The following is a 12,364-nucleotide window of genomic DNA, read 5'->3' as shown; positions in this document are numbered from 1 at the left end:
GCAGGAGGATACAGATAAATGATCATCATTGGTCAATTATACAAATGACTGAGCACTGTATTGCTTTGCCAAGCTGGGGGCACGCCAACCGTCATCTACTATAAGTAATACACCCACTATGGATAAGTACCTCATACAACCCCACTTCAAAACACCCAAACTATCCCTTTAAGTAACAGTATGACAGTAGAGAAAGCTATAAACAACTGTTCATTCACCTTTCTGGAAGTGCTACATACTGCCAAATGGTTGCCCTGACCTTCTGAAATTGAATGTGGATGTACTTCCTCCACAGGGTGTGGTGGGTGATGCGGGGGAGAGGGGACCTCCTGGTCCTGATGGTGATGAGGTGAGAACTCTTGTCTGTCTCCTGGTGAATTCAGCTGTCCTCTTTTTTTTATCCTACACTTTTCATCTATCTGCCTGTTATTTCACCTTTCTGTCCTCCTTCTACGAAGTCAGGGTCTCCCTGCTTGTTACCTGTCCTCTTTCATCAGTGACTGTATCTACAAGTGCACAGTACTGGGCTATTTCCTGCATACACCTTATTCAGACTCATATGATAAAGTCTTTTCATGTATGTTAAGGCCTTTTGTCACCACTTCTGAAATGTATTTAGAATGTGTAATACAAAAAGAAAAATCACATATAAACCTTTCACACCAAGTCTGAGCACATGAAAAAAAAACATTAAGTTGGCTTGGCAGAAGACAGACAGTTCATCAAAGTGTATAACATCATCAGCAATCAGCAGGTCTCATATTCCGTTTTTGAGCGTGCAGGAGGATACACATAAATCATCACTGAGCAGCCTTGATTAATTTATTTTTTGGGGTTCAGACATAGATATGTTGCTTCGTCACCTCACATGTTTGCACATGAAAACATGACGTTGCACTTACAGTATTTCCAGTGCAGCCTTGGGAATGAGGAATGTGCAGTACTGTAAGTGTCCTGTCCTGTGTACTTAGGATGTTGCTGTGATGTTTCACAGGGGCCTGTTGGTGGGATTGGCATCAGCGGCTTTCCTGGTCTGAGGGTGAGTATCAGATTTGCAATATTATCATTTTTATTAATGTGTTATATTTCTCATGGCTAATAGAGACAATGTTGGGTCTGTCATCCACTTGGCTCACAGTTCTGCTTCTGTCTCTCTACGTTTCCAACTTTGTTAGTCTGTCCATCTTTCTTCCTACTTGCCTGTCTCTAGTGGTTATATGTGGTTTGGATGATGGATAGCAGGATGCGCTGTGTTTCTCCATGAGTGATGAATGTGATTTTTCATGCCAACATTTATTCTTTTTGTTAGACTTGCTGTAGTAATTGTTGTTCATGGCAGAAGCTTGTTTCTTACCGTCAATGACAGCCACTACTGAAATCTGAGTGATCCACAGGGACTCAAAGGAATAGAATATAAGTAGGGCGGGATTCAGAATTAAACTGTCTTGGCTGCACGTCATGTATCTTTAGCACTACTGACGCAATGGGCATGCAAAAGTGCAAAAAAAAAGTCCAAATGCTCCAAAACATTGACAAATTTTCCATATGTATAGTGATGGAGATGTACTATTGTGACCAAAGTTGTTCATGGTTGGGTACAGTGAAGATACCCATAACATATGGACATTTGTCATGCAGTATGAAGGGTGCACTGTCAATAATGAAAATTAAAAAAACTCCAGTGTCTAGCTGCCAAAGGCTTAAATGTTCCCAGCATACCCACTTGGGAGGCTCGGTCTTATTATGGCAGTGAGACAGAATCTAGACTGTCACAGACCTAATAGAGAGCGTGCTGTCTGTTTTACTGCAGAATATACAACTGTTAAAAAGTCTCAGAGGCCTCTCAAACATCGCCCTGTTCATGTCAGAAACATAGATAAAACTGTATACCGCACCTTTCCTGTGCCATCATTTCAAGCTTCATTTACACTGGTTTGCTGTCCTCATAGCATGGAGATTTATTGGGGTGCTTGAAGGGTTACTAGTCCACGCTAGGCACATCTGGTTGGATGGGGTTTCCTTAACCTTGACCTCAGCTACTGGCTGTAAGTCATCTTCACTACAGACACAGTCAGACATGAAACATGCAGGCACATAAACAATATAACAGTGAGGGGTTACAAGTGAAGAGCAATCGAAATATGGAGAATACCACAGTTTACTTTGAAGTAAACTCATCCCAATTTTTACTGACACATCTCTACATGGGGTACATTCAGTCTGTCATTTCAGAGTTGTAGACTAACATGACTCAGGTAATGTAATGGGTCATGCCGCTACATGTTGCTGTAAAACTTGGTAGTAACATTTAACATTTAAAGCAAATTTTCATTGTCACTCCAGATTAACTGAAAAAGAATAGATAGAAAACCCTTTCATGTGTTTTTCTGCTCCAGAGTTTACCTCCATGTCTCAGGTCTCAGTCAGATCCGACACACCATAAATCACTCTGTATGATCTGGAAAGAACAGGATGTGACACAGATGTGCACATGTGCATACAAGAATGGGCTACCCACACACATAACAAAAGATAATACTCTTCTCATAGGCAAACAGTGGTAAATGTGCCTCATTTCTCCGTGTTATCTAAAAAAATATTTAGAGATGGTGGGCTGTCTGATTTATTGCCTGCCTTGGCATCTCAATCCAATTTCCTTAAAAAAAAGTCACGGATTCAGAGCCTTTGTTGATGTCTGGACAGAGTGGACACTGTGACGTTTGTGGTCAAAAAGCTTTGGTCATACCATTAACATAATCTTCTGTCACTCTCTTCTGTGACTGTCGTTCTCCAAGTCATGTCCTTTCCCCTTTCTTTCTTTTGATTGCCTCTTAGTCTTGATTGCTCTATTGCTCTTTAAAACATTGTGTGTGTTTTTTTAATATATACTGTAGGTCTTGCTAAGGAAAAGCTGTACACTACAGGTCTGACCAGATTAAGTTTCAGTTAAGGTGCCATACACATTATTGTTCCCTTCACAAATGAATGTTCTTACAACTATTCACCTCACGTAGTTTTGTTGAACATTAAAGGAACAGTCTGTAACATTTAGGGGGATCTATTGGCAGGAATATGATATTAATAAGTATGTTTTCTTTATTGTAAAATCACCTGATAATAAGAATCGTTGTGTTTTCATTAGCTTAGAATGAGCCGTTCATATCTACATAGGGAGCAGGTCCTCTTCACGGAGTCCGGCATGTTGCACAGCCATGTTTCAACAGTAGCCCAGAACGGACAAATCAAACTCTGTTAACTTTTCCTGCTGGGCTGGAGTCAATAACGTTACTCTCTCTCTCTTGCTTCACCACTCACTTCCCACATACACACACACACTTAACGCCCTGGCTCTGCTCCAGATGGCTCTAGAGAGGGCCATTCGCGTTTTCTCGTTGGCCACCGTAGCTCTCCGACGCGCTTGGCACACGGGAGAGGCTTCAGGTGGTTGCAATCTCCTCACCTCACCGCTAGATACCGCCAGATCCTACAAACTGGACCTTTAAGTGCTGACACAAGTGCTTTTGTGGAACAAATCAAAACACCATCAAAGCATTAATACGTTCATAGAGTTGATGATAGGCTCATGATTTATGTATAGTGTAAAATTATTCATTATGGACACGGTCAATCCTGTGAAAAGCTCATATCTACACTTCGAAGCAGAGAAATTAATTATTACTGATTAAAGCTGATGTGGTGGGTACTTGTCTTTATATCAACAAATCATTGCCTGTAAGTACTTTTGAGTAATCATACAAGAGAGCCAAAATACTTGCACCTCCTTAATCCTGTCTTTGATGTAATTCATATTTAGTCAACTTTCCAGCTGAGTGGTTTTGACACAGGATAGATCTCACAAAAAAAACTTTGATTTGACATGTAAAACTCATTTTCACTTCCCGGTGTCAATCACACTCCTGTGGCTCCAGTTGTGCTCACTCAGCTATTGAAAGGCAATTACACAAGGTTGGAACTTTAGTTTAGTAATCAGAACAGAAACGGAGCAGCAAGTGTTCGTGCTGGTATGCAATTGATGTCGTTGCCAGCGTGTGACTCAGCGAAATGTGTTGCAGCCAGACACTCTGTCACAACCTGAATGAAAAAAGAAGGAGACAAAAAATCAACGTTTTAAATGTTATAGTCTTTTTATGTGTGTGTGTGTGTTATTCATTTACCACTCTTACTTCAACCGGTTTTTGATCATTTACACGTGGTATGGTGAGGCCTGCAGATACAGTAATTTAATTGTGCTTTCCCCACTCGCATGTCGTGTCAAAGTACATGATACAATGAATCTATTAGCCTTTATAGGATACACGGGGTGCTGAAACATTCAATGTTTGAATGGCTTTTTTGAGGCTACAGTGGTTGTGTTGAAAGGAGGTACAGGAATGCTGCAGTCTGTTTTTTGTTAAGTCTTTACTCACTTGACTTCAGTGTGGCTGGGAAGATAATGGTTTGGATGATCTTTAACCACCTGGCAGTCAGGCTACATCTTGACAGCAGCGTGGGATGTTGATGTACCAGATTACTTCAGCCGGGCTGGTGGTGTGTTCTCCGTTGAATGCTTCTTTTAATGGAGCGCATGTGATTTGTGTCTGTCCCGATGCCGTACCACAGAGCATCAAACACCAGCCTTACAGGGTCCAGACTCCAGATGGACTCCTAGTTCAAGCCACATGTCCTTGATGACGTAAAATTAAGCCATGTGCTCTCACTCGCCTCTCACTTTTTTTTGTATATTGACCAGGCTGACAGATTGATTGTTTGGATAGAGGAGAATACTCTGACTGATAGTAACATTCTCAGTCTCATGCCCTTTACTGCTGAAAAGTGAAATGAGGAGTTCAAGGTTCCCAATTGTCTTTGTATTCTCTATGCTTTTCCTCAGCATATTGGTTAAGGTCGACACTGTCTCCCTCTGTCCCGACTGTCTTGGATCAAATTCTGACATCTCCTCGCCCTTACTCCTTTCTCCTTTTAGCCTTTCTGCTGTCTCAAAGAGAAAAAATAATCCTTAAGTGAGCAGGTTGCCTGGTTTCCTCAACAAAAATGTTTACCACAGTATAAAAGAGGAATCCATATGTGTATATATATACGTATATATACCTGAATGTGCAAAGGCTGTTTTTAGTTAATTGTGTTTGTGTGTGTCTGGCCAGCATGCTTGTAAAGGGTATTTTTCGGTCCAGCCACACATTCTGGCCATTCTCACCTCGCCTCTGTCAATTAGAGTGGAGGTTGTGGGTTGGCAGTGGTGAGCAGAGCCAAGACCAGACCCACAACTGGAAACACTGTCAACACGGCTTAGTTGTGTTGTAAGGTTGTGACTAAAAGGAATGCGCTGTGTTGGAAACAGCAGATAGTGTTCATGTCAAGATAGCGTCCCTGCCAAGAAGAAATCGGAAACATTTAGTGTGAAAAATGCCATTCAGTGTCAGGGCCAGTATCAGAAGTGTGTGTGTGTGTGTGTCTGTGTGTGTGTGTGTGTGTGTGTTTGTGATACATAAATTCCATTGTGTACCTCTACACCTCTACAGGGGGACCCAGGGCCGGAGGGACTGAGAGGAATGCCTGGTCTGGTGGGACCTCAGGTAAGTTAGACATTGGCCACTGAAAATACTCTAAATTTTAGGAAAATACTGTACAGTACTATCCTAAAGCAATAAGTCTCCTAAAGCAATAAGTCTCCTAAAGCAACAACTCTCCTAAAGCAATAACTCTCTTCAACACCTCATCTCTGTCTAACAGAGAGCTCTCAGCTCTATAGGTTCTGTCACAACCACTCTCCATCCTGTTTTAGTCCTGCGATAATCTTGCACATGTTGGATTTTGCACAGCTACATTTGCACAATTATTTTTCATTGTAGAACAAAACACTGTAACTTGCACACTCTGCTAATGTATATAATGGGTTATTCTATGTTTATAATTTAGATTTTTTTATGCTAGTTGTAGTAGTTGGGTATATTTATAGTGTATTCCAATATTCTTTATATTTTGTATTCTTTGGATATGTTTCTTTAGTGTTGACATGTACATTTTATGTACTGTTCTGGTGATCTGCTGGATCTATCTATCTATCTATCTATCTATCTATCTATCTATCTATCTATCTGTCTATCTATCTATCTATCTATCAAATTAAACAATTGTAATCTGTAAAGTATGTATCTACACATCATGAATCTAGTGCCACCATAAATACATTTCCTGGCCTGTCAAAATCTATAAAGAAAACTGGAAAGAGATATGTTTCAAGCCACAATGTCAGCTTTTATCATCCATCAGCCTCCTCCTTGGCTTCACTTCATTTGCAAATCCCTGCATCAAAATGAATTCTGCCACTGAAGTCACTGATGCCTTACACAAATGTTCCCCTTTCCTCTCTTTCTCTCTAATCTAATGGACTAATTCTTCTACTTCCTCTCCTTTCTTTCTTTCCTCTCCCTGTGGCAGGGCCCAGCAGGACGAGCCGGCCTGCCTGGATTGAAAGGTGATAAGGTGATCTAAATATTTATATTATTGCAGTGTATCTGTTCGTAATGTGTCATTAGCCCACATATCACATAATTCTACATATTACAAGTGATCCTGCTAACGTTTGGATAACACAGCCATTAATACAAACTCAAGTTCAATATCATGATAATAGACGGATCTCGTTAACAGTTTTTTATGTTAAATATTGGTAATGCTCCACAATGTATAGCCTATTGGTTCTTTACAGTGTTGCCATTTGATTTTATGACATTTAAACTGATAGCAGCTTGCCTTGTCAGTTTACAAGTGTTGCTGCGTAATGTTCTTATATTATACAGTATATACTTTATGTACAGGTATATATCTCTCATCTATGGTCGTATTGTGATCACTGTGGCAGAGTAGTGCTGTGTTATATCTCTGTATGATACTGTGAAATTCAGGATGAAGTGGGACAAATGGGCGATCCAGGAGAGATGGGGTACCAAGGCGACAAGGTACGTCTCCCGTCACACAAGCGAGATTTTAAGAAAATCACAGATGCAGATCATGTGAACATTACATGCATGGAACTGTTATTACCAGCAATTTATAAAAAGATCATTAGACATTTTATTCCCACGCTAATCGTTCAAGACTTCATAAGCCTTGTGAAGTGAAAATTCTGACACAATACTCATTACTACTATACAATACTCAACAATACTCTTGTTTTGGTGAGAGCACATGTTGTAATTTGATAATTCTTTACAGTTCATGCATTTTTTTTGTTGTTCTTGAATGTTTAAACATCCCAGAAATGATCTTGGTTGACATCCTGCTATGAAAAATAATTGGACAAAAGCAGGATCTAAAGAGGGACTTTTTCTAAATCAGGAAAATATTAATCAAAGCCTCTACACAAATCTGAAATGCATCATGTTTGAATAAATACAGATGTTGATTCATTTATTACATGAGGTCACCACATAGTGCTTGTCCCATGTGAATACACACACACTACAGGGCATGTTCTCAGTTATATGGAAATGGATGAAAACAAACACACACAAAGGGTGTGTAAGACCAGTTTTAGAGTGTTATGTCTGTTTCTTTCAGGGTGTTGCTGGCGCACCTGGTCCTACTGGGCCAAGAGGGATACCAGGACCACCGGTATGTTCGTGTGAGTGTGTATGTGTATGTGTGTAGACATTACTGAAGGTGTATTTATGTGTGCATTTAATTGTTTATGTCTGTTTTTATACTTATGTGTGTGTGCATGCTATTTTGTACAGTTTTGTACAGCTTTTATAGACAAAGCCAAGTAAACACAGTGTACCACAATGAAATCTGGAATCTATTTTTGTTAGCTTGTAAACTGAAGTAAATCAGTCACACTCGCAACACGTCGGCTTTATCATGCACTTGCTGGTAGTGAGCTCCAATGAGGGGAAGAACGAGGAGGTTTAAATATCTCTCTCTATTCAGGGTGCATTATAAACGAGTCCAGATGTTGTCCTGTTTCCAGAACACCTAGTTTCTATGCAGCATCAGCTGTTGCCGTAGTTACCACAGTCCTCTGAATGATCAGAATAACCACATTGTTCACACAGTGTAATTTTAAGATGAAGAAAAAGAAGGCTTGATGTACTACCATGTAGTGTTAAGGTTTAACCAAACTTAATCAATTCAGTATTGTTTCAGCAAACGGCTTTCATTTGCTTGGGACTAAAATATTCACCAGCAAAAAATGAAGAAAACTTTCTCACACATATCAATCCACAGCTGCACAACATGCTCACACAATGTATACTAAACAAGCAAGCATTGCTGACCATAAAGTGTGAGAGAGAGGATCATTTAGCGTCAGGGGTTAAGTGTTTAGTGATTGACCGAGTGACCTGAGTTCAGCCCTGAAACCTGATAACACGTTGCCTGCAGCATCATGTTATGACTGATTTAGTTTGTTGCTTGCACTACACCCAGCAGTGTGATTAGCATCATCATCAAATTGCTATAAGAATACAACATTATTCAGATCCACACTCAATTTATTGATGAAGAAGTATAAACACAAATCATTATCTAAATTGTGACAGAAGGAACATGTAATAATTGTGTGTTTTTCTGTATTTTAAACAGGGTAAAGTTGGTGAGGTGGGGGCGCAAGGACCACACGGGCCTCCAGGACCAGAGGTACGACATACGTATAGGCAACTATTTTGACAATTGTTTTATTGTTAAAAAATATTTTTTTGTTGCGACCTCTTGATGATTCCAGGTTCTCAAATGTGAGGATTTTCTGCTTTTCCTTGTCTCACATAACTTAAATGGATTTTGGACTGTTGGCTGGACAAAAAAAGAAATTTAATGACATCACCTTGGACGAGATATTGTGATGGCATGTTTCATTATTTTTCTGATGGTTTATAGACCAACCAATGAATTTGGAAAATAATCATATTAATCAATAATGAAAATAATTGTTAGTTGCAGCCCTAATTCAGTCACTGATATCTTGACAATTTTAAACAGATTACTGAGTATTCACGGACCCTACAATGATTCTTAATGATTTTTGTGACTCCCCGACCTATTTCCGCTGGATCATCACTTTGATCAATGACATGATGAGTTGAAAACTAATGGAAGGATTACCATGGAATTTGCTTTAGATATTAATGATCCACAGAGAATGATTTGTATTGTTTTTGGTGATCCTCTGACTTTTCCTCTAGTGCCTTCATTAAAATACTTTTTATACACAAGAAATATGACAATCTTGCAGATTACAATGAATTTGACTGAGCACACTCATCCTCCCAAGATGATCAACTTTGAATATTTTGGACACACTCCAAGCTTTCCTTTATCAATAGATCAAATTATAAACTTTGTACAAAAGATATTACATAATTGTTTAATACTATGTTATCTGGCTATTCATGGACACCAAAGGATGAACCTACTGATGGCTGTGACATCATGACCTTTCCTCTTTTGCCAGCTCTAGGCACAAAATTTCTTCTTAAACACCTCAAAACATAATTGGCAAATAATAGAGTTATACCGATACCAGTATTGGAAATGCCTCCGATACATCCTAAAATGCTGAATTGGGTATTGGCGGGTACACAAGTGTATGCACTGATCCGATATCACGTTATCATATGATTTATAAGCTCATTTACGCTACACAGGAACAACAACGCGTGTCACTTGCTACCTGATCCATACATCCTGCCCGATCGGTGCTGCGCATGTGCAACTCTCAAAAGGGATGAGAGAGAAGTGAGATGACTCACTATTTAGGATGTAAACTTAATGATCCCCTGACTTTTTATCTAGGGTCATCATAAGGTCAAAATTTCACTTTGTCAACTTCAACTTCCCAAAAAGGGGTCATTAGACTGACAAGAAATTAGCTAACTTTGCTAACAGTTATTAATGGTGTTGATATTCCTTTCAGTTATATTCATGACCAAATTATCATGGATGTTTTTCTCTAGTGCACATGGTACAATAAAATGCATCTTGGACAGGCTTATTACATTCCTGCAACAGCCACAGATACTGAATTTTTTTCTTTCTTTTGTCAGAGCATTTGATTGATTTATTGCTGTCAGAATGTAAAGAAAAAAATATAACGAAAAATATTTCTGAAATGCATTAGATACTAGATTTAAGAGAAAAAAGTGAATTGAACACCATTAACCCTTTGTACCTTGCTTCCCCTGTTTTGGCTTTTCCCTCCAGCATGTCGGTGCTTTGGATACCTAACCTTTTGTCAAAGAGGTCATTGTTGATGCTTCAAAGTATGTGAAAAGCATGGAAGTCAGGAGTGCAGCATGACCATAAGTCACATAGGCCATAGCTAACCGGCATATTTCTCTGAAATGAGTGATTGTGTCATGGCAGGCATGCCTGAAGGTATTCAGCCTCCATCAGCTCAGTAGCAATTCATCACTATCTCTACATCAGTTTTCAATAAGCCTGCCTATACACTCAAGAAAAGCCCAACCCCTATGTCTGCCTGACACAGATTTATGCAGGATGCCTTCAGTGATTTGCAAAGAGGAGCCACTGTAGTACATCAACATATAAATAGGCCTACTTTATACCTGCCATTATAAATGCAGCATAATCCTACCCCTCCTGTAATGTACACAGAGGTGCAAAAGAGTTCATTTATTGTGTGGGCTCAAATTCAACCAATTAGTCATGTGACATGACAGGTGAAATACAATAATAATTTCTCTCTTCTTTGTTTTTTTGCAAGGGATTTCCTGGAGACATTGGCATACCAGGGCCCAATGGTCCACCTGGACCAAAGGTACAACAGCATCTCTTGCCCTCTCTCTCTGTCCATCCATTCATTCATTAAATTCATCCAATTGAATCCATGCATTCGGCTGTGTTTCAGGGTTTGCAGGGTGCCAGAGGGCCCCAAGGCCCGCCAGGGCCACAAGGAACACAGGTGAGACAATTCAACATCCAGCTTAATTCCACACGTCTGCTCGGTTACTTGACTTGCTGATACAGAAAAGTGGAAAATATGGCTCATCAAGGGATTTCCATTGGATCATTAGTTTGAGGCAAGATTAACTAACTCAATTCTTCTCGTTTAGCATCTAGTCATATCTCAAACAGTTGCAGCTTAGATCCTTGTGGGAGTTTTTTTTCTCTGCCATATCTCTCGGGGCATGTTCCACTGGGTGAAGTCATGATTCATCAGTGGATGCTTATAAAAACAAGGCTGAAAGTTTTCCAGCTGTGGAAAAAAGGAACAGAAGCCTTTTGGAAGGCGTACAACACACTTTTCTATTGTGCTGAATGGTAGAGCATTGACCTGGACACTGCTCACAGGTGTAGTTGGCCAATGGACTCTCTTCTCAAATGCATTTTTCTGGTATAGGGTCACAGTACATTTCCTCAAGCACTATACTTGAGTTCAAGTACAAAGGTAGATTACATTTATCTGACAGCTGTAGACAGTGGCGTAGGTTTGGTTTCAAAAGCTGGGGGAGCACAGTGAAGGAGGCAGTTGAGACCTTTAAAGCTGCAGTCGGTAACTTTGAGCAAATATGATAAAAAGTTGTTTTTATAAAACGGTCACTATATTCTGACAGTAGTGCATGAGACGGATAATCTGTGTAAAAAACATGTTCTTCTGTGTCCTGTGCTCCTAATGGCATCTGCAAGATTTCACCACACCGAAGGAAAACAAGCAATCAGAGCCAAGCAGTCTCTGCTTGCGAAACTTGCCAACTCTGATCAAACTGTCAAACTGTTACTGTAATGCCTATTTGTCCCATCAAATGTTTTCAGAAACATATTTTAGTGTACTGTTTAGCTGTAAAATGAGAAAGTTTGCTCCAGCCGGTGGGCGGTGATTCGTATTGGCTTGACTATTTTCAAGATTGTGGCCAGGTCACAAACTTTCTCATTTTACAGCTAAACAGTACACTACTAGATGTTTATGAAAACATTTGAGGCAAGAAATAGACATTACAGTAACAGAATATTGATTCATATTTGATCAGCGCTGCCTAGTTTGACCGATCAGAGTTTGTGAGTTTCACAAGCAGTGATTGACAGCTGCCTAGAGACTCCTCGGCTCTGATTGGTCGTCTTGATTCGGTGGTGAAATCTTGCAGATGCCATTAGGAGCACTAATAGGAGGCAGAGGAACATGTTTTTTTCACAGATTATCTGTCTCATGCACTACTGTCTGGATAGAGTTACCATTTTATAAAAATAACCTTTTATCATATTTGCTCAAAGTTACCGACTGCAGCTTTAATGTTGAGAGTTAGAAGTCATGCAGATGGAATGGTCACGTTACTGTGTGTGCATTTCTTGATGTTGTTTGGTGTGCCAGCTGTATTTACTTGTCTGTTGG

General features: G+C 39.8%; 1 protein-coding gene across 2 annotated transcripts in view; it reads left to right on the top strand.

Moving 5' to 3' along the window:
• The window catches only part of LOC119488797 (collagen alpha-1(XXIV) chain), a 96,597-nt gene that overhangs the window by 41,306 nt on the left and 42,927 nt on the right, over nucleotides 1-12,364 (top strand). For both annotated transcript variants that reach the window (XM_037770705.1, XM_037770706.1), the window contains exons 13-21: nucleotides 296-349; nucleotides 995-1,039; nucleotides 5,541-5,594; nucleotides 6,460-6,504; nucleotides 6,927-6,980; nucleotides 7,582-7,635; nucleotides 8,605-8,658; nucleotides 10,742-10,795; nucleotides 10,886-10,939. In XM_037770705.1, coding sequence (XP_037626633.1) covers nucleotides 296-349; nucleotides 995-1,039; nucleotides 5,541-5,594; nucleotides 6,460-6,504; nucleotides 6,927-6,980; nucleotides 7,582-7,635; nucleotides 8,605-8,658; nucleotides 10,742-10,795; nucleotides 10,886-10,939 — 468 coding nt within the window. The remainder of the gene's footprint in view (nucleotides 1-295; nucleotides 350-994; nucleotides 1,040-5,540; nucleotides 5,595-6,459; nucleotides 6,505-6,926; nucleotides 6,981-7,581; nucleotides 7,636-8,604; nucleotides 8,659-10,741; nucleotides 10,796-10,885; nucleotides 10,940-12,364) is intronic.

This window comes from Sebastes umbrosus, chromosome 5 (assembly GCF_015220745.1).
Source record: "Sebastes umbrosus isolate fSebUmb1 chromosome 5, fSebUmb1.pri, whole genome shotgun sequence".
Taxonomy (NCBI): Eukaryota; Metazoa; Chordata; class Actinopteri; order Perciformes; family Sebastidae; genus Sebastes; species Sebastes umbrosus.
The sequence above is the reverse complement of the archived record's forward strand: the minus strand, read 5'-3'. Positions and strand labels throughout refer to the sequence as shown.